This window comes from Vulpes vulpes, chromosome 7, assembly GCF_048418805.1.
Source record: "Vulpes vulpes isolate BD-2025 chromosome 7, VulVul3, whole genome shotgun sequence".
In the NCBI taxonomy this organism is placed as follows: Eukaryota; Metazoa; Chordata; class Mammalia; order Carnivora; family Canidae; genus Vulpes; species Vulpes vulpes.
In genome coordinates, this window is record NC_132786.1 from 78,543,343 (window position 1) to 78,565,795 (window position 22,453).

The 22,453-nt window shown below is 45.6% G+C and overlaps 2 protein-coding genes across 10 annotated transcripts in view; one reads left to right on the forward strand and one right to left on the reverse strand.

Annotated features, from left to right (window-relative positions):
* The window catches only part of DMTF1 (cyclin D binding myb like transcription factor 1), a 44,140-nt gene extending 42,665 nt beyond the window's left edge, over positions 1–1,475 (forward strand). For all 9 annotated transcript variants that reach the window (XM_026018671.2, XM_026018672.2, XM_072764171.1 and 6 more), the window contains one exon: positions 133–1,475. In XM_026018671.2, coding sequence (XP_025874456.1) covers positions 133–242 — 110 coding nt within the window. In that variant the 3' untranslated portion in view covers positions 243–1,475. The remainder of the gene's footprint in view (positions 1–132) is intronic.
* TMEM243 (transmembrane protein 243) lies at positions 1,300–21,500 on the reverse strand. Its single transcript, XM_072764173.1, has 5 exons — positions 21,368–21,500; positions 20,540–20,841; positions 4,309–4,359; positions 3,199–3,303; positions 1,300–1,904 (listed from the first exon to the last, which is right to left on the reverse strand). Exons 2-5 carry the CDS (start codon positions 20,615–20,617, stop codon positions 1,782–1,784), a joined length of 357 nt encoding a protein of 118 aa, XP_072620274.1. The 5' UTR covers positions 20,618–20,841; positions 21,368–21,500; the 3' UTR covers positions 1,300–1,781.
* Between the last annotated feature and the right edge of the window lie 953 nt (positions 21,501–22,453).

Below are 22,453 nucleotides of genomic sequence, written 5' to 3' on the forward strand. Positions count from 1 at the left end.
TAAGGGGAAAAATCAGGCTCCTTGATCCAACAGTAGTCATCTTAAATTTTGGTAGAGTACTTACTGTATACATTCTTGACATGGATTAGAGTACATACATGTTAAACTAACTTTACACTTAACTCCTTACAGATCCCATACTCCAACATCATCGAGAAGAATCAAATATCATTGGATCATCTTTGGGCAGTCCTGTTTCAGAAGACTCAAAGGATGTTGAGGATTTGGTCAACTGTCATTAGGTAATTCTTAAAAAGAGACAGGTAGCTCAGGCAAAGAAGCCACACTGTTAATTACAACATCTCCAAAGAAATAGGAGCAACTCGCAAGAGGCTTAATTCACCATTCCTTTGGCTTTTAAACAGCTACAGTGCATAAGCCACATACAGTGTTGCTGCTATGACTTTTTACCTCCTTCAAATATACCATCTGAGGTCTAGTCTTAGGAGTCTTGTGGGTAGGTGAATTGAGTCTGGACGTCTTAACTGCGTCCATCCCTGTGGTTCATGTTAACTGTCAGCAGGGAATTTCATTCACTTCAGCTACTGAGAAAAAGTTTACAATCACCAAAGCTTAACTGTGTTTTAAAAGCAGTAATGTTCATCTCTCTTAAGATGAGACATGGCTCTATCCCATCTCAAGTTGGCCTGTTCTTATTTTAGAAACATCCCATCAACATGGTGTAGAGCTTACCAGTGACCCTCAAAAATGTTATAAGTATCTTTAGTTTGAGAGGTTACTAGCATACACATACAGAGATCGAGGAGGGGATTGTGTGGCGGTTACTGTTGGTTTACCCATTGCTGGCAGTGGGAGCTGATTCAGGCTGGGTACACAGAGAAGCATTATAAGAATTAAGAAAATTCACTACAGGTTTTTTATTACTTTTAAAGGGAATATGGAATACAGCTCACCAGAAGCTAAGTAGAGTTTTCACCCCTTCAGAACCCACTATGGTCAGTTTACAAAGTTAGCACTTTGAAATAAAATTAAACTAAATGGGAAAAGTAAGGTTGCCTACCCTCTACCATGACTCTTTCTTACATGTTTTGCTATACAAATTACCCAAGAAATAGTTGGGGAAGGTATCAGAGTCTGCCCTTCACTTTAGTGCATTAGCTGGTGGGGTGACATAACTTCTCCCTCTCAGGCAATTTAAAGAAACAAAATTTGCTTCTGTTATCAAAGGAAAGAAATCAGGAGCCATTCCTGTATTAGAGAAGGTGAAGCCAAAATTAGCCGCTAGGGCTTTAATGAACAGGACCCCTATAGAAAAGTCACAGGGAAAAAAAAAAAAGCCCATGTATAAATTATTTTATTTATTATTGTAATTAGATCTTCACAATCAAAGTTGTCTTTTCACCATCTGTGTTTTGTTAATGTGAAATTAAATTGTAGTTATAAGCAAAAGTTGGTTGCCTAGGGAACAATTGTATATTCAGTTTAACAGAAATAAAAGAATATTTGTCTTAAAATGCAAGATTGTTACATAGCCTTTCGCCATGCACTTACAGTATAAAAAAACTTAATTTCAAAAGTGAAAATTGCTTGTGCCATTTGAGCTTTAAGGGTTGGAATGTTTAAGTCCAACAACACCTCCTTAAAGAAAAAGCAAAGCAATCTAGGTCTCCCCTGCAAGAGGGTATTTTAGATTTACAATTAACATGAAAATCATGTATCAGACTTGTTCAGGAGATTCTTCAGAAGCTTACCCAGCTCTTGTTCACAGTCCTAATGGATAGCTTTGAAGACACCTGGTAAATATTTCTCCTTTAGCAGCCTCACCTCCCCACGTCATGGAAGTATAGGTTTGCACATATACATAACATGATGATAGAAAATAAGATATAGTAAATTAGATTTCTAAATTTCGGTTCTAAGTCTCCTTGTCGATACCAGTAGATCTAAAAGAAGAAGAATTAAATAAGAGTTAAAGTAGTAGTCACTGGACCTGGTATAAAAATTTCTAAATAGAACTAATTCTTTTCAACTGTGACCAATTTCTTCCATATATACTTTTCCCCCTAAGTGAGACAGTCTTTACGTTAATCTACATTTCTGAAACTACCACAACCAGAATGTAATTTTTCTCTTTATAGTTCTAGTAGTACTGAGTTTCCACATCCAAGTTCATACTTATTCCTGCTTTCTCAGCTACCTTTATTCTCTTCAAACCAGTAGTCATCCAATTACTGACAAGCCATCCAAGAATTTATACCTCATAGATCTATTTTAAATATATTTGAGTAAAAAGGTACAGCTCTCTTAGGTTCTGGAAGGGATAACAACTTTTAAGTTCATATTACAGAGTCAGATTGCCAATACAAGAAAAGTTTTTATACAAAACTAAGTCAGGTTAGTCACTCCTGGCTTTAGGCTGGGAGTGAGAAGGAGTCATTTTCTGGTAGCTTTGTTCCAAAGGCTCTAGAAGTGGATGGGACAAGTCTTCCTCATATCATAAAAGTAGAGCAGGATAAGTTAATTAGATAAGATAAACACATTGCAATGGAGATTTAAGCCCTATGTGAGTCAAAACTATTACTTTTAAGGGTTTATAGTTTTGGTTCTACTGCTCAAGGGAAATAAAACAACAGCCAGCTAATGAATGACTGAACAATTGGCAATATCTAAGTGAGGATATATCACCATCTTAAGAAAAGCATCTTTACAGTAAAATTGTACATTCTTGTGACAATTATACAGCTGCAGTTTAAGATTTCCCAGGAGATTCTTGGTGTTAATTACTTTCATTTGGGGAGATACGCATAGAGATTAAAACAGACTAATTCTGTAATTAGAAATTAATCCAGAATGCTGTATCTCTTCCCTTTAGAGCAGTAATGGCATCTGGCAAATCCTATTGGGCCTCTAAGTAAGTCCTTGAAGGAAGATGAATTAGGTAAATTAAACCAAACCTTTGACCATCCCAGTCCTATTTTCCCCCTTCCTTTTTTTTTTTCTTTTCTTTTTTTTTAATCTTTCAAAGGAACAGTTACCCTTTACAGTTAACAACTCCTGATTCCAAAAACAAAAATCTGTCAATTAATACTGAGATTTCTAACATCCTTTGTGGCAAGGCGAGGGTGGGTAATTAGACCTACCCTTTCTTACAGAGCCAAGGCTGGGAATCTGTCCTAAATAGGCACTGCAGCTTTCAGCTCTCAAGGATACTCAATTTAAATTCTAAATAGTACTCACAAGTATGCAGGCAGTAATACTACTCAAAGAGATGCAGACAGCAAAAAATATATTCAGCGGTTTTGGAGGTAGTTGAGGGAAAACAAAAGCACTGATCAGTGTTACCTGTATGAAAAGAAATTGTGTCAGACCTTATGAGTAATTCCAACACTCTGTTAGACTAGAATTTAAGCAATGTCCTATTAAAAAACACTTCACACTGTAAAACAGTATCCCCCCCCTCCCCCCCCGGTTGCCTTCTGCAAAGTTAATATTTAGTGAAGGATTTCTAAATCTGTTCCAGTATGTTACTTCTTTTAATACTTCCTTTTTCTATCCTTTTCCTCTAACAAAGGAGACAGAAAACATCATAGCTCATAAAACTAGCTAAGCTCAAAACAACCCCTTGACAAAAAGATTACAAAGCATTTAGGTGTCATTCTCAGGATTAAGGATTACACGGGGTAAAGTTCTAAACTTTGTTAATGTTACTTTGAATATGCCGACAAAAATTAAAACCAAAAAGGTTTTTGCTGAACATTTTAGAAAATAACTGAGAGATCGGTTTCTATTAACTGGAGTTCTGCTTCTACCACAGAAAAGCATTCTGTGATAAAAGAATTCTTTTCATTAAGAAATCAATGGAACTTCACTAAAATTCTCAGATTTAATGAAATTGTGGTATAAAAATGCCATTTTCACACTGTGAGAACTATAGCTTTGTTTTCATTTTACAGCAGTAGCAACAAGCTACATTATATAGGATGAAGAATGAAGGTATTAGCAGAAATGGGGAGTTGTGGGGTATATACAGAGGGGAATTGCTGGTGCCACTGACAAGTTACAGATTTATAAGACAAACATGGCAAACACCGAGAAACTACTTACTTGCCATGTGCTATTTCATATACTCATCTGGGGGGTGAAGGTAGAAATCTATCTATTCCTGTTGCCAAATGCAGTTTTCTTCAAGCAGTTATAAAACAATACTAGGCTATGACTAGAATACTTCACGTGTTCACGTACTGGCCTTTTAAATATTTTTTTCTGAGTGTTAAACTGAACCACAATACTGAGGCTTTCAAAACTTTGGCTAAGAGCCTGGGTGAGACACAAAATAAAGATACTTACTAGAATCAATAAGGATGTTAAGCTGCCAACAACTAAATTGATGATTCGATCCTGAAAGAGAAAAGAGTTTTTGAGCCCTGTGATGGATCCACAGCACTTTCAGGCACAATGCTAGCCACTGGGGCGATTTAGAATTAAGAAACTAAGGTCCTGCCCCTCTGAGCTTTACACACATACACAGAACTGCCAAAAGGCCAAGCATACTGAGCCACTAGAGTGGAGAAGGTTCTCTGGGAAGACCCGGACCACTCATGAGAAAAGGTTTCCTGAAAGGAGAGGATGTTTTTACACTACAGTCTTTTGAAGACTGGAAAGGACTGAATATCAGGGAAAGGACGCTTATATTCCATGTGCTGCTGGGAACAGTTTGAACAGAAGCAAAAGGACAAGGGCACTGGAATGGCCAGCCCAGGGCCTTGGTGACAACAGGAACTGACTGCAGATGATGCTGAGTGCCCTGACTTTGGGCCTACTTGTATTACAGGTATCCTAGTCTAATGTAATTTAAAAGTAGATGCTGCTGCTGGAAGGGATCACTTAATGGCAGAACTGGAGGCAATCTCAGACTATCTAGGCAGTGCTTTTCCAACTCCCTTAATAGCAAAAGCCTTCAATAATCAAAGAATCATTTGACGGAATGCAGAGCCTGGGGTCCCACCTACTGAGCCTTGTCATTCTCATCCCCACTCCAACCAATTCCGTAGAATGGTTTAGAAAACTTCTCATCTGGGCAGCCCGGGTGGCTCAGCGGTTTAGCGCTACCTTCAGTCCAGGGCATGATCCTGGAGACCCAGCATTGAGTCCCACCGTCGGGCTTCCTGCATCGAGCCTGCTTCTCCCTGCCTGTGTCTCTGCCTCTCTGTCTCTCTGTGTCTCTCATGAGTAAAAAAACTTAAAAAAAACCTTCTGATCTAATTCAATCCTCATGTTGATTAATATACATTTAGGTCCAGTGAGTGTGGTTAAATTATTTGCCCAAAGTCCTACAGTGAGAAGCAACTTTGTAACAGGACTCCTAAATCAAGGTCACTGGTTAGATAAAGCTTCAGCTGTAGGAACTCAAGATTTTATTTACACGTAACTAGTATAAAGTAGTAACATGTAATACACTTGTAATATATAGATTTGGTTGAGTTTACAGAACAGAGTTCTGATTAAGGAACACTTACAGGCCACTGAGATTACCAAGTAGTCTTATTTTTGAGGAGTCAAAACTAAGAAATCAATAGTTTTATAAAGATTATTTTGGTAGCATCTGTGCAAGGAACAGCAGGATATGGAACAGGAGTAGCCAATAAACAAAATCTCATGGGTGAAAGGGCACAGGAAGGAACAAGCACAGAGCAGCATCCAAATACCCATTTCTGAGTCGTCCATATTTAAAGCTAAGAATCCAAAGTTAAGAGGCAGGCAAAACTGGGAGAAAGAGTAAAGGAAAGCCAAGTATTAAATTGGATGTGCGTGATCTAACCAAGGACAAACCACTCTCTCCAGACCAAGGCCACTGCAATTCACGTTATACAGGGCAAAGGTAACACAACCAGCCACACCCTTACTAACCTAGAAGGACTCAGAATAGATCTTTTCATGGCCTCAGCTAGAGAAGCCTGCCCAGCAAACCCCAGAGTCTGAAATTATGACCATTTCTGAGGGGAGAGACCCAAGGGCAAATCACACTGATCACTAATAACTTATTTCCACACATTAGTGTGTGCCCTAACCGAAGTCATATAGACCGTCAGTATATTATTAACGGGAGCCCCATTATTTTTACCTTGTGAAAAAGGTTTAACTGAACTCTTATCTATTCGGAGAATATCTGCTCACTTTTCTAGGAGTTCAGGGATTTGCAAAAGTTTACAAAGGTCTGCAGACCTCACCACAGCTCTCTTACCAATAGATGGAAGACAGTGAAGAGGTTCAGGTGAGGTAGCCAAGAAGAATCACTTATCTCCAAACAGCACAGCAAGATGCCAACTAGGATGAGAGCAGGAGAAAAAGTAGTAATAGTGAAGGGATAGTAACTATGCCAAGAGCGTTTACATATCTTCTTTTTAAAAAAAATTTGGGATGAAATGGTACTAGGACTATTTTACAGGTGGCAAAAGACACTCTGAGAAACAATTTGCCCAAGGTCTCAAGTATCAGTCAAATGACAGAAACAGGATTCAGCTCCAAGAGAGCAGATCTCATTTACACTTCTCACTGGAAGCACAACCTAGCATGCTACATCTGGTCTAAACAAACACATCAAATGGCAGGTGGCTCCTCAAAAGATCATTTACAAAGAACTACAGTGCGGTGTCTTTCAGAAATGAAGAGTTCCTGATTTTTTCACGTTAAACTTAACTTGTGTATGCCTAACTGGTTTTAATCTTTCATGATAATGTATCTAAACTTTAATGAAGACTCCTTGTTTGCCTTCTAGACAGTTCATGGAACAGAATCCCAAGTCATCTTCATGAATATCAGTTATTCTATCATAATGCAGCCCCCCTGGGACTCTCAAGATGGGATGAACCATTTAGGATATGGTCAAGTGTTTCTCACAGGGTTTTCTGAGAATTCTCCAAGACAAGGACTTGGCTTCAGGCCTTCTGTAACCAAGTAACCATGAATCCAGGCCAAAGAAAGAGCATAGTTGACTTAGTAAGACCTCCCACTTTTAGCCTCTTCTAAAAGTGTGCTTTGGAAAGTGTGGTCTGCAATGTAGCAGCATCAGCTCAAGTGAGAGCCCATGAGGAATGCAGAATCATGGGCCTTGCCCCAGGACCTACTGAATCAATCTGCATTTTAACAAGCTCTTCAGATGATTTGTACATTAAAATCTGAGAAGCACCACTCTACCAACAAGTCCAAACTAAACCATTCTGATTACTTAAAAGTTTAAATAAGAGAAAAGACTGTTGCCTGGGCCCAGAGATTACTTTTCAGGGCTTTAGCATCTCTCCCAGTTCCCGGTCTCCTAAGAGCAACAAAAACAAATAATTAAATAGCATTTCAAAGGGCAGTTTTCAAACTAAATGAATACCAATTTCTCATAGAAACTGTCTCCTCCCCAGTTTCATTATTCCTATTTCTGCCGACCAAAACTTCTCCCCTCCCAGACCTTTAGACATTATACTGTGTTTTATTTTCACTACCCACAAAAGTTCATCAGGATCATAATCATCCTTGATCCTTATGTGCATGTGCAGAGAGGATAGAATAAGCAATTAGGACATTCTAGAACCTGAACATAGAAATACAGTACAGTCCTGAGAGAGATTCTGCATATATTACCTTGCAAGTCATTTATTCACTTAAAGATCTCAATTACAGCTCAATAAAATGAAGAAAATTACTATATTCCAGATGCAAATACAATAATGAATTAAACTGTCTAACCTGCACAAGTTGACACTGTTCAGAGCTCCAGAGGGCACTAAGGAGAAAGGAAGGGAGGTACCTTTGTCAGGTAGAGAATGTAAGACAAAGCTGAAAGAGGACTGGCAGATGAACAAAAAGAAGAGAGGGTAGTCCCTCAGGACCTTAACCAAGACCCCAAAGAGAAAAAAAGCATGGCAAATGGAGATAGCCAATAGTTGAGCCAGCTTCATTAAAGCTGAGCAAAGGGCCTCGCATCAGCCTGAGCCCAGAGCATTCAGGACTTCATCTTCTTTCAAATGGGAAAGGAGAAAATGATGGACATACATGCCACTGGTCTGTACCTGGGATGATAGAAGGTAACCCTTGAAGCAAGGTAGAAATACATGATCTCCATTTGCCAGTGGGTAACTAGGTTCAGTGAAACACCCAAGGTCATACAACCAGGTAATAGCCAACTCTATCCAATGCTCTCTGAAAAATCCAAGCCAAAAGGTCTAATAATCCTTACACTAGTAATATATATGGATCCTGAAATTAGACTGAAGAGACCAAGTTTCTCATCTCGGTTCTGCCACTGGCTAATCATGGGACTTTAAAAACAACCCTTAACACGTTTGGGTCTGTCATACAAGAGGACTTGGCTTCCTGGTATCTGGACCCTTTGCTTTAACAATTAATGGTTCTGGATGGTCAGCTCCAAACTGCACTTTGGCCAAAGAAGGCCTACTCCCCAGCAATCAGAAAAGCAGAGAAGCCCCCAATCTTGCCTTGTTGGTCATGACCAGCATCTTTAATACAAGTCAGAGAACCCCAAACTCCTGTCAAAGGCTCAGCTATTTCATGATAGCTCTGGGAGAAAACTGGCAGCATCCCAAACAAAAAACTGGCATTTACCCTCAGCAGCCTGGAATCATCCTGGTTCTAGGCTGTTTGGAACACTAACAAGTATTCCATTTCCAAAGCAATTTATTTTTTGCTTACTTCCAAAATGAATTTAAGGGCTTGTGCTACTGCAGTAAAACCCTAACTCATTTAAGCAACAACCAAAAAGAGCAAAGCAGAATTTCTAGAGCAGTCTGGGAAGTGGAATGAGAGGAAGGACACAGAAAAGTTAACTCAAGAAAACTTTTCTGATTTAAGCTCAAATGTTAGTCCTAAGAGTGCTGACAACCAAGAGTGCTTGTGGGAAGTGCAATAGGGTTTAAGACTGCTTGCTAATTTAAGCACACTGGATCATTCAAAGAGGCAAACTTCTGGATGTCAGTTTGTTGCATGGATCTGGGGGACACAGGGACACAAAACACAGCAGCTACTTCACACACAGTCTCTTATATTGACCCATAAGAAAAAAAACAAAGGCATAATGGTCTCAAAAGAGTGAGCTGTGGGGCGGGAGGTGGGACGGCTAACATGCCACACTCCCAATTTGAATGCTCACCCTTCAGAGCTCAAGTCAAACATCAAATCCACTGTAAATCCTTTCTGGACACTATCCTCTGGCACCTTCCTCTCAGGATGAGATGCTTTCATCTCAAGACACTAACATCACATTGCCCACGCTTTATGCTTACTGCACCAAAATAAAATGTATTGCCCATCTCCTGCATTAGGACTGGAAGTTTACAGCAAGGCAGGCAGCCTACTTGTCTTCCTTCGCTGCAGCCTGGCACACTGTTGACACTCTGTGAACACTGGTTAATATGGAGAATCATAAACCAGAGTGGCCAACGGCATTTCCCTTAGAAGGCCTCTCACCAACAGAGGCTGGAAGCCTGGCTCTCCAGAAATCTCAGCTCCCAGGCAGAAAAGCATGTGGCCTCACTGTTCTGGGATGGACACACCGCAGCACAGCAGAAGCCATGGCCTGGTCCTGCTGCCTAAAAGTTCATGTTTTTGCCAGCCACGAAGGTCCAACACCCTACTGGTTCCAGGCTAGGTTCCATTAATTCCATAGAAATATCTAATAAACCAGAGGCCAGGTTTCCCTACCTGAGTATAAGCCCAATTTCTCACTTTCTGCTAGAGCAGAACCAAGCACTGGTTTCAGAGGCATGGGAGCAAGGCCTCCTACTGAGGAATTCATCTTTCATCAGTGCTGCTCAGCATCCCCAGGGAGAAACAAAGGAAAACAGAAAGCTCTGTGCAGACCACTTGGATGGATGGACAAAGCCACAGAAACTTTCCCCTCCTCTTTCTGAAGGGAGACAGAGCGGGCAAGGGTTGGGGTAAAACTGATAATTCCATTTTTGGCATTGCCTCTAGTTTTGTGGCTCCATAAAATCCTTCACCTCAGACAACATCGCAGGTAGCCCAGCAGACCCACACCCTCCCGCTCAATGTTCTCCATCAGTCCTCACACCCACACTTTCAAGTCCTGTGAGCCATCCCACCCCCAGAAACCTGTTCCATGAGAGCCAACAGGCTTTGTGCACTGCAGAGTTCCACACTCTGGATTTCCTTGTTGTCTGTCTTTGAACACTGTCCCCAGTAGAGCCCATGTCACCCATGAGCTCATCCCAGGTTCATGGCTGAAGAGTAGGATGCAGGGCATTCCCTACTCCCTGGGCCAGATGGAGTTAGCTTTAGTAATGCCCTGTGCTGTGGACTGAATGTGTCTTCCTAATTTCTCGGGTGAACATCCTACTGCCCAAGGTGACAAAATTAAGAGGTAGGGTCTTTGGGACATCATTTGGCCACAAGGGTAGAGCCCTCAGGAATGGGACTGGTGCCCCTATGAGAGGCTCCAGAGATCTCTCTCACCGCTTCTGCCACATGAGGGTACAAACACAAGCTACAACCTGGCAAAGGACCCCATCCAACCATGCTGTCATCCCTGACCTCAGACTTCCAGCCTGCACAACTCCGAGGAAGACCTGTTTGTGGTTTATAAAATCACCTAGTACTCAGTCCATGGTATTTTGTTGTGGCAGCCCAAATGGACTAAAGCATCCTCTTTAAAATCTATGTCTCTGGCAACATCTGGTCCACTTGTTCCCCCTCTTCTCAGTTCCTCAGTCATTTCTGTACCTGCTTTTGCCCAATCAGTATCCCTGCCATGTTGTGCCCTACTGCCCCTGCATCTGATCTTTACCCACATCCACTGACTCGATCATTCCCTACCTGTTACACCAAAGCTCTAACTTGAGGGCCTCCCTACCAGTCTCAGACCATGGGTTCAGCAGTTTCAGCAGTACATAGACAACTCCCATTCAGATCTGTTCCTGTGCTCTTGAGGCTCTGAAAACCCAGTCCTGACTCCCCCCTTCCTGCCCCAAACCCTCAACCACTTCTATGCTCCAATGCTAAGCCTTGCTGTAAAGCCTTCCCACTGTCCTGACCTCACCTGTGGGTTACTTGTCTGTCTCCCTCTCTATACCATAAGGTCTGGGAGCCGGAGGGCCACATCTTCCTAGTTCACAGTCAGACTGTGAGCCACTCACAACACATGGCTGCATGGCTGCTGTCCAGCCCCATCCTTCCCCCCTCCCAGCTGAGCACCCTGGCACCAGCCTGCATCACCCATCGGCAGCACCTTTCTCTCTTTCAGACAAAGCCAAGCCATGTGGCTGAGGGAGCCACCACTGCCGAGAGCAGAGATAATCTCCTTTTGTGGGTTTTTGATTATGTGGCCCAAAAGTGCCACTGCATGGGGAGGAGTGGGGAGCACAGTACTCAGCATATATTAGGTGCCCAAACATTAGCTGAAAGACGGGCTAACGGAGTTGGCTGCAAATTCCTGTTTTCAGCTGAGCCTTCACTATATTTCCATGGCCTTTCATTTTGAGTTGATGGTCTCTGCATCTCTACAGAAAGTGGTTTGAGATGGCTCAACTCAGCTTCCTGGTCCCACTCTTGCAGATATCCTCAAAAAAAGATGCCACGAAAAAGAGGAAAACTCCTCCTCCTCCACCTCCTGTTTCCATTCCTTCCAGCCCAAAGAGGACTAAAAGTGACCTGCTTCTCTGCCCATCCTGCACCCCTTCCGTGGCCCAATTAACTGTCTCCATCTTCTTCATCTCTACATTGAATCTCTCCCTCATGGAGTCCATCTCCAGCCTGAAAAGCTCAAGTCCCTGCAACATCATAAGAGCCTTCCATCCACACTGCCTCCCACTTTGATGTCAGGCATTCATTCTCCATTCCTTTTACATGCCAAGTGTGAGGAAGGTTGGAAGAAAATAAAACTGGGTAAATGAAGGATGGCCAGGGTGGATATGGGAGGCTGTTTTTTAAAAAGAGGTCTAATAATCCTTTCTGAGGATGTGACCTAAGGAATGGAAGAGGAAAGAGACGTGCAAGAATCTGGGAGAAGGGTATTGCCAACAAGCCACCGCAGCGAGTACAAAGGTCCTGAAGCTTGAAGTGTGAGTATCGGGAAATGGATTTAAAAAAAAAAAAAAAAAAAGGCCAGGATGGCTGAAGCTCAAGCTCAGCAAGGAGGGAACAAGGAAGAAAAATGCCTTTCTATCTTCCTCCAGAAGCAACTCCTACTCCCTAGCACAGGATTCAAGCCTCTCCACCCAGCCCATTCCCAGCGAGTTCTCGAATGCAGGCATAGTGGTACTCAGAGTTCCTTCACTATTTCCTGCACCTTCCTGTTCCCACCCCTTGACACAAGCGAGACCTCCCATTGGGGATCCCCAGTCACCTCCTCTGTCAAAAATCTTACTCCTGGCTTCAAGGTCTAAGATGCAAAAGCCCTCTGATCTGGTGCCCTGAGTAGAATTTTCTCTTTCTTCAGGCTCCCAGAACTTTGCTCATCCTTTCATTAAAGGCCGCAGTCCCATTTTAAATCCAGAACTTACCCTCCACAACCCAGAGCTTCAGGTCACTGAAGACCATGATTATTTTCTGGTGAGGCAAAGAGACAATAGTCTGTTTAGCGCGTAGGAGACATCCAAAGGGCACCACTTCCTACCATTGTTAACTAAACTGAGTGATTCAGACCTTTGAGCCACACCCTACAATTTTGTATCAAAATTTTTTGCATTTCTCAAACTTAACATTTCCAATACCATATATAAATGGCCAATTCTCAGAAAGGATTTTCCTTTTATTTCTTCCAAATCTCAGTGGAAAACTTGTCAGGAAAACTCTGGAAGTGGCGTAAGAGGTCTCAAGAGGCAGCCCTACAGGAATAAACCTACCAAGAGGGGCAGGTGGGTAGCTTAGGCAGTTAAGTGTCTGCTTTTGGCTGAAGTCATGATGATCCTGGGGTCCTAGGATCCAGTCCCACATCAGGGCACCCTGCTCAGTGTGGAGTCTGTTCCCTCTGCCCCATCCCCCTGCTTGTGATCTCCCACTCTCTCAAAAATTGTTTTAAAAATAAATAAAAGTGGGATCCCTGGGTGGCGCAGCGGTTTGGCGCCTGCCTTTGGCCCAGGGCGCGATCCTGGAGACCCGGGATCGAATCCCACATCAGGCTCCCGGTGCATGGAGCCTGCTTCTCCCTCTGCCTGTGTCTCTGCCTCTCTCTCTCTCTCTGTGACTATCATAAATAAATAAAATAAAATAAAAATTTTAAAAAATAAATAAAAGTAAACCTATCGAGATGTACAATGGGGGAGGTTGGAGCCCAGCTGAAGCAGGAAATCTTATGCCTTGCCAGTAAGTTAACCTGGTTTCCCCAGAGCTATACAGCTCTAAGTAGGAGCCTCCTCTCACACTGTTATCTGGGGCAAACCTAAGGACAGCACGCACAGGGTAGAAAGCCAGGGGACATCCTACGTCACTGGCAACACACAGGAAAGAGTAAACTTGATCATAGGTGCGTCTCTTCTGAGACCTCCCAAAGAAACACCAGACTTAGAACAGCGTAAGGAGCAGAGGCCTCATGAGCAAGTAGTCACGAGGATACAGGCACACCCACACTATACAACCCTCACACCCAGAGAGCTCTCTCAAATGTGCCGTGACCACCACTGCTGTGTGTCCATCTGGACACCAATTCCCCCCCCCCCCCCCTTCTCAGTTTAGAGAAAGTACGTGCACATTTTCAATTTCTCTTATTTCACTCACATTTTGAAGCAGCTTTCATTTGTGAATATTTTTGTACATCTTTTGTACATTGTAGGACACCAGATTCTCTTTCTCGTAGATAGATGAAGTTGAATATATTAATTTCATTAAAGCACTACTTATGGAAATCAGATCACAGCGAAAATAGAAAAATAAACCTCCTACATAAGTTTAAGGGGCAAAATAATCCCTAGGATCCCGAACAGGAAAGAGTGTGACCTCCAGCATGAGAGGCACAGTGCAAGATTACACGGTTAGGAGACTGGATGAGACGGATTTATTCTCCTGCCATATGCCAGCCTTAGAGAAGTCTTTCAACTTTTAAGCCTAAATTGCCATATTTGTACAATAGTCGAACATGTGGGGCTGCTGTAAGGATTTGTAAGAGAATATATGTAAAGCCCCTAGAACAAAGTGACATTTCCCAGAGCTGGTAAACGGCTACTAATATGGTAGTATTATTTCTCCATCTAATGAGGCATCTTGCCAATGAGACGTTGGGTCCTCAGACATGAGTGGGAATAGAGGGGGGGCCCATACCCTGGCCCCAATTTCCAAGTCCCAATTTTAAATGCATTCCATCATTCCTACAGGGACACTCAAGTCTGTCAACCCACTTAATCCCAAAGCTGCTCAAAAAAGTCTAATTATACATATACATGACCCATAGGCTGACCCTAAGGGGAAAAAAAAAAAACTCATTTCTGCAGACCTAACCTACCACCTCAGACCTGCAAAAATCCCGTCTATGGAGAGGACTAGTCAGTGGACCAGAGAGCTTCTGGGAGGCCAACCCAAAAGGCCTGGTTTAAGTTTTTTTGTATAAAACTGTATTAGGTGTACTACCTGCCCCTTTGCTGAAGTGCAGCAAGGAGAAATCACAGGAGGCCATTGCTGCAGGAGAGCCTGAAGCACCCTTTCCTGGTTTGGTATCTGAATACCAGCCCCCTCTCCTGCTGTCACCCAACATGTCTGAAGAATGTAGGTTACCTTTTTGGTGATGCTTAGTTCTCACATCTTAATATACTTAACGTCAAGACTGGCCATTGTGCCCACTGCCAGAAAGGTTGGAGAAATGAGGCAACTGGCTCCTACCCTCAAGGAGCTGACCAGGATGCAGAGGATAGCAAATACCCTCGAGAAGTTTCGAGAGCCCCTTGAGAAGTTTCAAGGTCCATCCAGGTCCTGTTCCAACTGCCACATACTCTGCTAATCGTATCAGCCATTCCTAGGCTCAACAGGGTAACTCTGATTTGGCAATGTTCTTCCCTGCCTTGGGCTGCCCTTAATACAACTTTCTCTGCTTCAAACCCGGTGACTCAGAGACTGGCTTACTGCACATCACGAGTCTGATTTCAGGGTTCAGCAAGAACACTACAGAAAGGTAAACAGCATTGGCCAAGAGCAGGAGGCAGCTAAAGGAAAGAGGTGGAGAGGTGCCAGCCTGCACTGGGCTTCCACACAGCATGGGTAAAAGACCAAGGGATTTCAGCCCTCTCTCTACACCAGCATCCTTGGAGGGGCTTTCTAAAATTATAAATGCTTGAACCCAACCTGCAGAGATCCCCAGTCCTCTGGTCTGGGGATGGAAGACAGCAAATTTATTAAACTAATGAAGAAAAAAGGCATGGCATGGACCATCCTCAACTATCTCCAGCACAAGAAATCTCAACTCAAAGCGGTTTGTCAGGCAGGATGAAAGGCAAGAAGGGGACAGCTGATCTGGTACCTTGGGCTATTAGCTCCCCTTGGAGGGAGACAAAACTTGGGTTCAGAGGATCACCCTAAAGCTGTATCAAGAGGAAAAAAGCTAGAAGCTTGCATCCCTCAGAGTAAAGGCTTTGGAGTTCTAGGCAGTGGGGGGTTGGCAGCCAGACATAATAATCTTCATCACAGCTCTGTTATTAATTAAGCAGTAACTCTTAAACCACCACCCCCCCTACAAAAAGCACAAAGTAGCCCTCACATTTTACACCATCATTTGCAGAAGCTAAATCCTCTAAGCTGGAATTGCTTTAATTGGAATACAGGTCATAAAAAGACCTTTTTGCCCCTCCCATCTTATTTGTTTTATTTATAGGAAGAAGGAAGGAAGGAGGCAGGAAAAATACTTTCTCGTACATGAGCCCTTTGCCTTTGGAACCAAAAGATCTGAGCCTTGGGGCCCAGTAACTTATCCCCTGCACAGACCCCATTCTCCCCATATCATCTGAGTTCAGTATACACACCTTCACCAAAGTCACTCACTCTCTTCTAGCACATCCATGTATGAATGGAGAGGTCACCATGGTCACCACCTGCCTTAGAAGATGAATCACTCATTTTTGGAATCAGTGACCCATCAACAGAACAGGCTGGTCCAGAAAGCAGTTTACACTACATTCCACCACGGCTGGTGTCTCCTTTCCCGTCTGTGCTTGCTATGGGAGCTGGTTTGCTTTCTCCCCAGAGAGAACCATCTTCTCCCTCCCATCTAGGTTCATCCATCTGGACTGGATGAAACAGATTTCAGATGATGGGGCAGGCAGCCGGTAAACCAAAAGAAGATGGATTCAAGCCCTGAAGTTAACTTAGGGCCCCTCTGATACTTAGTAAGATGGCCCCAATTATGTGTGGTCCTAAAGCAAACTTTAAAAGGCAGCCACGGGAAAGAGAGGGAGAATTTCTCCAGGTTTTAGTTCATGCCAGGGGAGGGAAGGGAGGAGCAAAGGAAGAGACTTCCTATAGTAACATTTCCCAGAAGGTGTTCTGTAGAAATTGGGTGTCACCGATGCTCCCATGGGGGAGGTAAGAACTCTAACTCATCGTGCCAGTCCCAGAAGGCTAAGTTACCAACAGTCTATCAGTAGGGCTTACCTATCCTCTCCAACCAGAGTCCCAGGGAAAACCAGCATATTAAAAGTTCTGAGAAGCCCCACAGAGAATAATATTCTGTGAAAAGGACTACGGGAACACCTAGCTACGAACTCCTCAACTTCAGAACTGTGTTGTCCAGTAAGGTTAGTGCTAGCAGTCTGTGGTTACCCAGCACTGGAACGTGCTCAGAACGGACATGGGCTCGGAGGAAAAAAATACATGTTGGATGTCAAAGGCTTAGTTAGCCCAGAAATGTAATAATGCCTCTGCTTTTTGTGTTAATTATACATTCAAATGTTATTTTTGATAGGTAATTAAATAAAATGTATTAATTTTACCTGTTTATACTTTTTATGGTTACTGGGACATTTAAAATCACATGTGGCTCACATTACATTTCTACTGGACAAGGCTCCTTTAGAACACGCTAAGCTAGAGCACAGGTTTATGCTCCATCTCGGCAGATACGCCATCTCAGCAACTGATCTATTCATCTTAGCAACTGCGCCACGCTGGTTTTTCACTCTAAAGAATGTACAAAACTACATGCCAGACTCTGGGGATGGATAAAAACAGCTGAAAACATTGTGACCAGGATTCATCAGCTAGCCCACCTAGCAATATGTAATTCCAAAGGAATGACGGATAGGTTTCCTTTCTTGCCTATTATCCCTTAGATATTTATGTAAGTACAGAATGGTCTGTCTCACTTTGCCGTTCCCTCCACCACTCTATGTGAGAGGTATTCCTAAGTCTCATGCTGAAGTCTATGTTTAGAGTTTGGTAGATGAAAGAAACAGAGGCATCCCGTGAAGTCAAAAGTGACTTCAAAGACCTGCCCACGAGGAAGCTGCTCAAGGCCCACTGGATTCTGTCTCCTAGTGAATTCTAGCATCTCTCACTCACTCCACAACTTTGGATGAACCCTTTCACCCATTTCCTGGGAAGGGGTAACTGGTACATGAATGTCTACAGTGCTTTTCTAAGTATGTAGTATAGACTGCACCATTCAGTATTTACTATCCTCGTCATAAAAGGGACTTGTTAGAACATTACCAGGGAAGAGCTACTAGTGTGAGTGAACAAGCAGCCTCCTCTGTGAATTAGCTTCCTTAGTGATACAACAAAAGTCACAATGCCCACCTCACAAAGGAACTGGATGACCAACCAAGGGAAAGCCTGAATGCCTAGCATGCTGCTGCCTAGCAGTGAGGAAAAACCACCTCCCTGGAGACTCTTTACTGCTCTGTGGGCTCTTAGTCATCTCTGCCTTAGAGTTAGACACTAGACCTGAAGTTCTGGTCTTTTCTAAATTTACACTGAGAGGTAAAAAAAAAGATAAAAATAAAATAAAATAGATGGTCAACTGTTGTTATATGGCAAACAAGATTCCTGAAAGTTCAGAGAATCTAACAGACTATGACAGGAAGTGGGCTTTCCCCTTTCTGGATTTTCTCCTCAGAAATGGTAGCTCCTTAATACAAAGTTTCACAGTTAAGCAGCTTTTGTGTCCAGTTTCCTGGCATCTGGAAGAGAGCAAGCTGGGAATACATGCACACAGAGGCCAGTGAAGGGTTTCTCGGGGTCCCTGGGAATCTGCCCTGCTCTGGCAGAGACTGTTCTCCACAAGAATAGCTGCTCCACTGCAACTTCTTCTGCCCGCTTCCTGTGCCCTGTCCACTTCAAATCCTCCAAAAAAAAAATCATTCACTGTCATTAAAGACCTAGGTCTCTCCTTCACACTTGACATCTCAATTTATAAGACACATGATGGGGGTGCCTGGGTGGCTCAGTCGGTTAAGCATCTGCCTTGAGCTCAGGTCATGATCTCAGGGTCCTGAGATCAAGCCCCATGCCTAGCTCCTAACTCAGTGGGGAGTCCGCTTCTCCTTCCCTCTGCTCATGCATGGGCTGGCTCCCTCACGTGCACGCTCACGCTCACTCGATTGTTCGCTCGCTCGCTCTCTCCTCCTCCTCTTAAATAAAACCTTTAATAAATATATATAAGACACATGAGGTTTTCTCCCATCCTCAGACCAACAGTCTCTTTCCTTTCTCAGTTCTAATTTCTGTCCATCATTCTTTCAGCCTTATGGAGGGAGCTACAGGGAGTAATTCTGGTACCTGGAATTGATCTTCATTCTTCATCTCTGAGCAGCTGAACCCACTGTTATCATGCCCGAAGTTGCCTACATAATACCCGGCCTATAAACTCTTGGACTAATAAGGATGCAACAAAGAGAGAAACATTGCCAGCAGTCAAGTTCTTGGATGGGTTTCAAACTGACCACAGGCAATAGGAAACTTACAATCACTGTTTAGACCCAAGCAAGTCGGAAAACATCAGTACTTTTCAGTGCCTTATAAATCAAGCCCATTATCAAGTCATCTACCTCAGTATTAAGGGGCTGCCGGGTTTAAAGGAGGTACAAGTCTACATGACCCGGAACCCCAATCTGCATATGATGCCATTTGAGGGAGACACTGAACCTCTGAGTTCCCGGGACAACAGGACAGTCAGGTACCTGAGTCCAACACCTTCAAGGAACAAGCTGCTGCCACTCTCCAGGCCCTAAATCCTCTTCTTGTTAAACTCCAATTTAGGGTTTAACTATCCCAAAGAAAGTGCCCAGTGGCAGTGCAAGCCCAAGGCTACCAGAAATTCTGAATGGAAAAGCCATCCAAGATCTTCCCCAAACTTCCCCAATGAAAGTCACCAGTTTCTCCTAGGTACCCCAACACACCCCGTCTATGCCCCAGTCATAGCACACAGCCAATGCACCACATTTGTTTACAGATCTCGCCCACCCAACTGTGTTCCTTGGAGCCCCAGGGCCTATCCCATGATATTCAATCATAGTAGAAATAGAAACATCTAATGAAGTAGAACCATGCTTCTCAAACCATATGCAGTGTGAGCTGGGATTATGCAAAGCCACGAAATAAACAAGGTGAATCTTCCTAGAGATCCAGCTTGAAACATTTTCTTGTTCAGATACTCTTAAAAAAAAAAAAGGAGGAATACCCACAGAGAGATTAAAGGTATAAGGCTGTCAGCTTCCTAATTCAGGGCTATGCACCCCCCTGCCAGGTGTACAAGTTTCCTATCCTTTCTCTTAGATGTCCCTACCAAAGCTGAAAAACTCAGTTACGTTCCGGACTCCGGTTGTGCCCTACTTTTTTGAGAGGCCTGAAAGGACTCTGTCACCACTCTCCCTCTGCCCCTCCTGCTTGCACACTCTCGTTCTCTAAAATAAATAAATAAATCTTAAAGAAAGAAGAAAAAAAAAAAAGAGGGACTTTGTCAGGGGTCAGAGGTCACCAATACCTCTTTCTAGGTGTAAAAAACACAAGCTAATATTGCCAAAATGACTCAGAGTTAGAGCGGAAGACAGGAAGAGAGCTCTCTTCAAGTACCGGCCCAGAACATCACATGATAAAGCCTGTAAGGAGGCATTATGCTCTTTAAAAGGCTAAAATAAGGCACTCGAGCTTGTTTAGGTCCAGAGGCCCTTTGATCCCTTCCCGGAGTGGAGCACCATGGAAGAAAGCCTCCCGTCAGGCCTCTTTTTCTCCCTCTGGCTGCCTCAGCCGCAAACCCTCCAAGGCTCTAGGTAAATACTCAGCAGAAGCACCTCTCTGGGGCTGGTTCTCACAGCAGCTTTAGCTGCACACCTGAAGCCTCTTGAAGGTTAGCACTCCAGCTCCACCTCCCCTCCGGAGAAGGGCTTCGGTACTCCCGGGGAGGGCCTCCAACAGCCCAGAACTTTCCAAACGTTTGTCCATCCCCGCCTTCAGGCCCCGGGCCCACCCTATCCCAAAGAAAGTGCCGAGCGCCAGGGCAAACGTGTGCGGAGCAAAGGCGGGCGGAGGCCCAGCTCTCTCCCCGCAGGTGCCTTCAGGGGCCGCAGCCGGGCGGGGGGGGGGGGGGGGGGGGTAGACACGCGGACACACACGTCCCCAGCCCGGAGTCCGGGTCCGCACTCACCTTGGCCGACGTCTCTCCGAACAAAGGTCTGTTGTCCAAGCCGCTGGTGCCATAGGTCCTGGTAGAAAAGTCCTCCATTTTGGGGTTTCCTCACTCTCCCGGGCCACTCAGGACCGAGCCGGCATCGCCTCCCGAAGTGTCGGGCCGCGACTGGCCCCGCCGCGCAGTCACCGGGAGCTCACGGCCGCGGCCGGGTGCTTCGGGGCGTCCCCGCGGCGGCGGCGGCGGCGGGTGCGCGCTCAGGCCCGGGGAGCGCGGCCGCTGCGCCCAAGGCCCGCTGCCCTCCTCATCGCGAGCAACTGCTGCAGGAAGTGAAAGGAAACAGACACCGCGTGGCCGACTGCCCTCGGACGCCCCGCCCGCGCGGCTCCCGCTTCCCCAAATCTCGGCGCTCCGGTGTTCGGCGCGGCACCAATCCCCCGTGCTCGGGAGGAGGGGGGGCCAGGAAAGAAGTCGGGCCGAGCCCTCTCCGCGCCCCCCGCCCCTCCCCGCCCCTCCAGCTCGCCGGCGGCGGGAAAGTGAAGCTGCCCCAGCCGAGCGCCGCGCCGGCCTCTCCCCGAGCGCTGCGGCTGCAGGTCGCGGCCGCGGCCGGAACCTCGGATCCTCCGTCATCTGCCTCAGCCCCCGGCGCCCGTCGTGCCACCCGCAGCTCCCCGGCTCCCTCCGCAGGACCCGCGGCGCCGGGGAAGAGAAGATCCCGCCTCCGTCCCGCACAGACGGGCCCGCCCCCGGGAGCCGCCCCGCGCCCGCAGGCCGAACCCCGGCGTCCCCTGCCGCCCCGCAGCTGGGGCGTCCCGGCCGCGCGGGGCCCGCGTCTCCCAGGCTCACCCCGCAGGACTCTGTGCCGAAGGCTCTGCGGTGCGGGCGGGACGCGCGGAGAAGCAGCCTCGGGGCTGGCGGAGAGGCCCGCGGGCCGGGCGCGGGTGCTCAGCTGCCCCCGGTGCTCAGCTGCCCCGCCCCGGCCGGGACCCGCGGCCGCCGTCGCAAACCGACCTGGCCCGCCCCCGCGACGTCACCGCCCCGGCAGCCTATCCCGCCCGCCCGGGCGCCGCTCGGGTTGCGGAGCTTTATTTCTGGAGGTGCCGGTTTATCCTGGTGGGGCGGGCAATCTCCTGGCTGCGCGTTTCTCAGCCTCTTGGTAACTAGCGTCTGCGCGAGCCACGTGGGTAAAGAGCATCTCTGAGGCCAGCTCTGCGTGTGGCTGAAAACCTCCTTAAAACAGCCAGCCTGCTTCAACCAGCCTAGTCTTTGCACGACTGGAATGCAACGGGGGGCACTGATGTGTTTGGTTTAGGATTGTTCGTATGTTTGTTTTTGTCTTGTTTTGATAGGGATCCTGTGGCATTTAAAGAAACAATCGGGACGCGACACTTGCAAGGTACCGCTTTGGCTTGCACGCTCGTGCTGTTCCTGAATGTGCTGACTCAGCGTGTTCGCAGCCACAGAGAACACTTCGTGTGTCAACCTCTTTCACGGGTGTTAAGAGCAGAGACAACTGGAGGTGGGCAGGCCTAATAGGCAACATAAGTGTCACCGCATCTGAAGTCATAAATATTAGGGAACAAACGCAACCCGGCTAGGGTCGCTGGACACTGCAGCTCCGAGATTAAAGAAAGCTCTAGGGCAGCCCCGGGGCTCAGCGGTTTAGCGCCGCCTTCAGCCTGGGGTGTGATCCTGGAGACCCCGGATGGAGTCCCGCGTTCGGGCTCCCTGCATGGAGCCTGCTTCTCCCTCTGCCTGTGTCTCTGCCTCTCTCTCTCTCTCTCTGTGTCTCTCATGAAAAAATAAATCAAATCTTAAGAAAAAAAATAAAGAAAGCTCTGACAATGCTCCTATGCAGGGAGAACCCGTGTTGGAACGCTGTAGCCATGAAGCATTCCCAAGCAAGGATTCCAGGTGGTCTTTTGGTGGTTC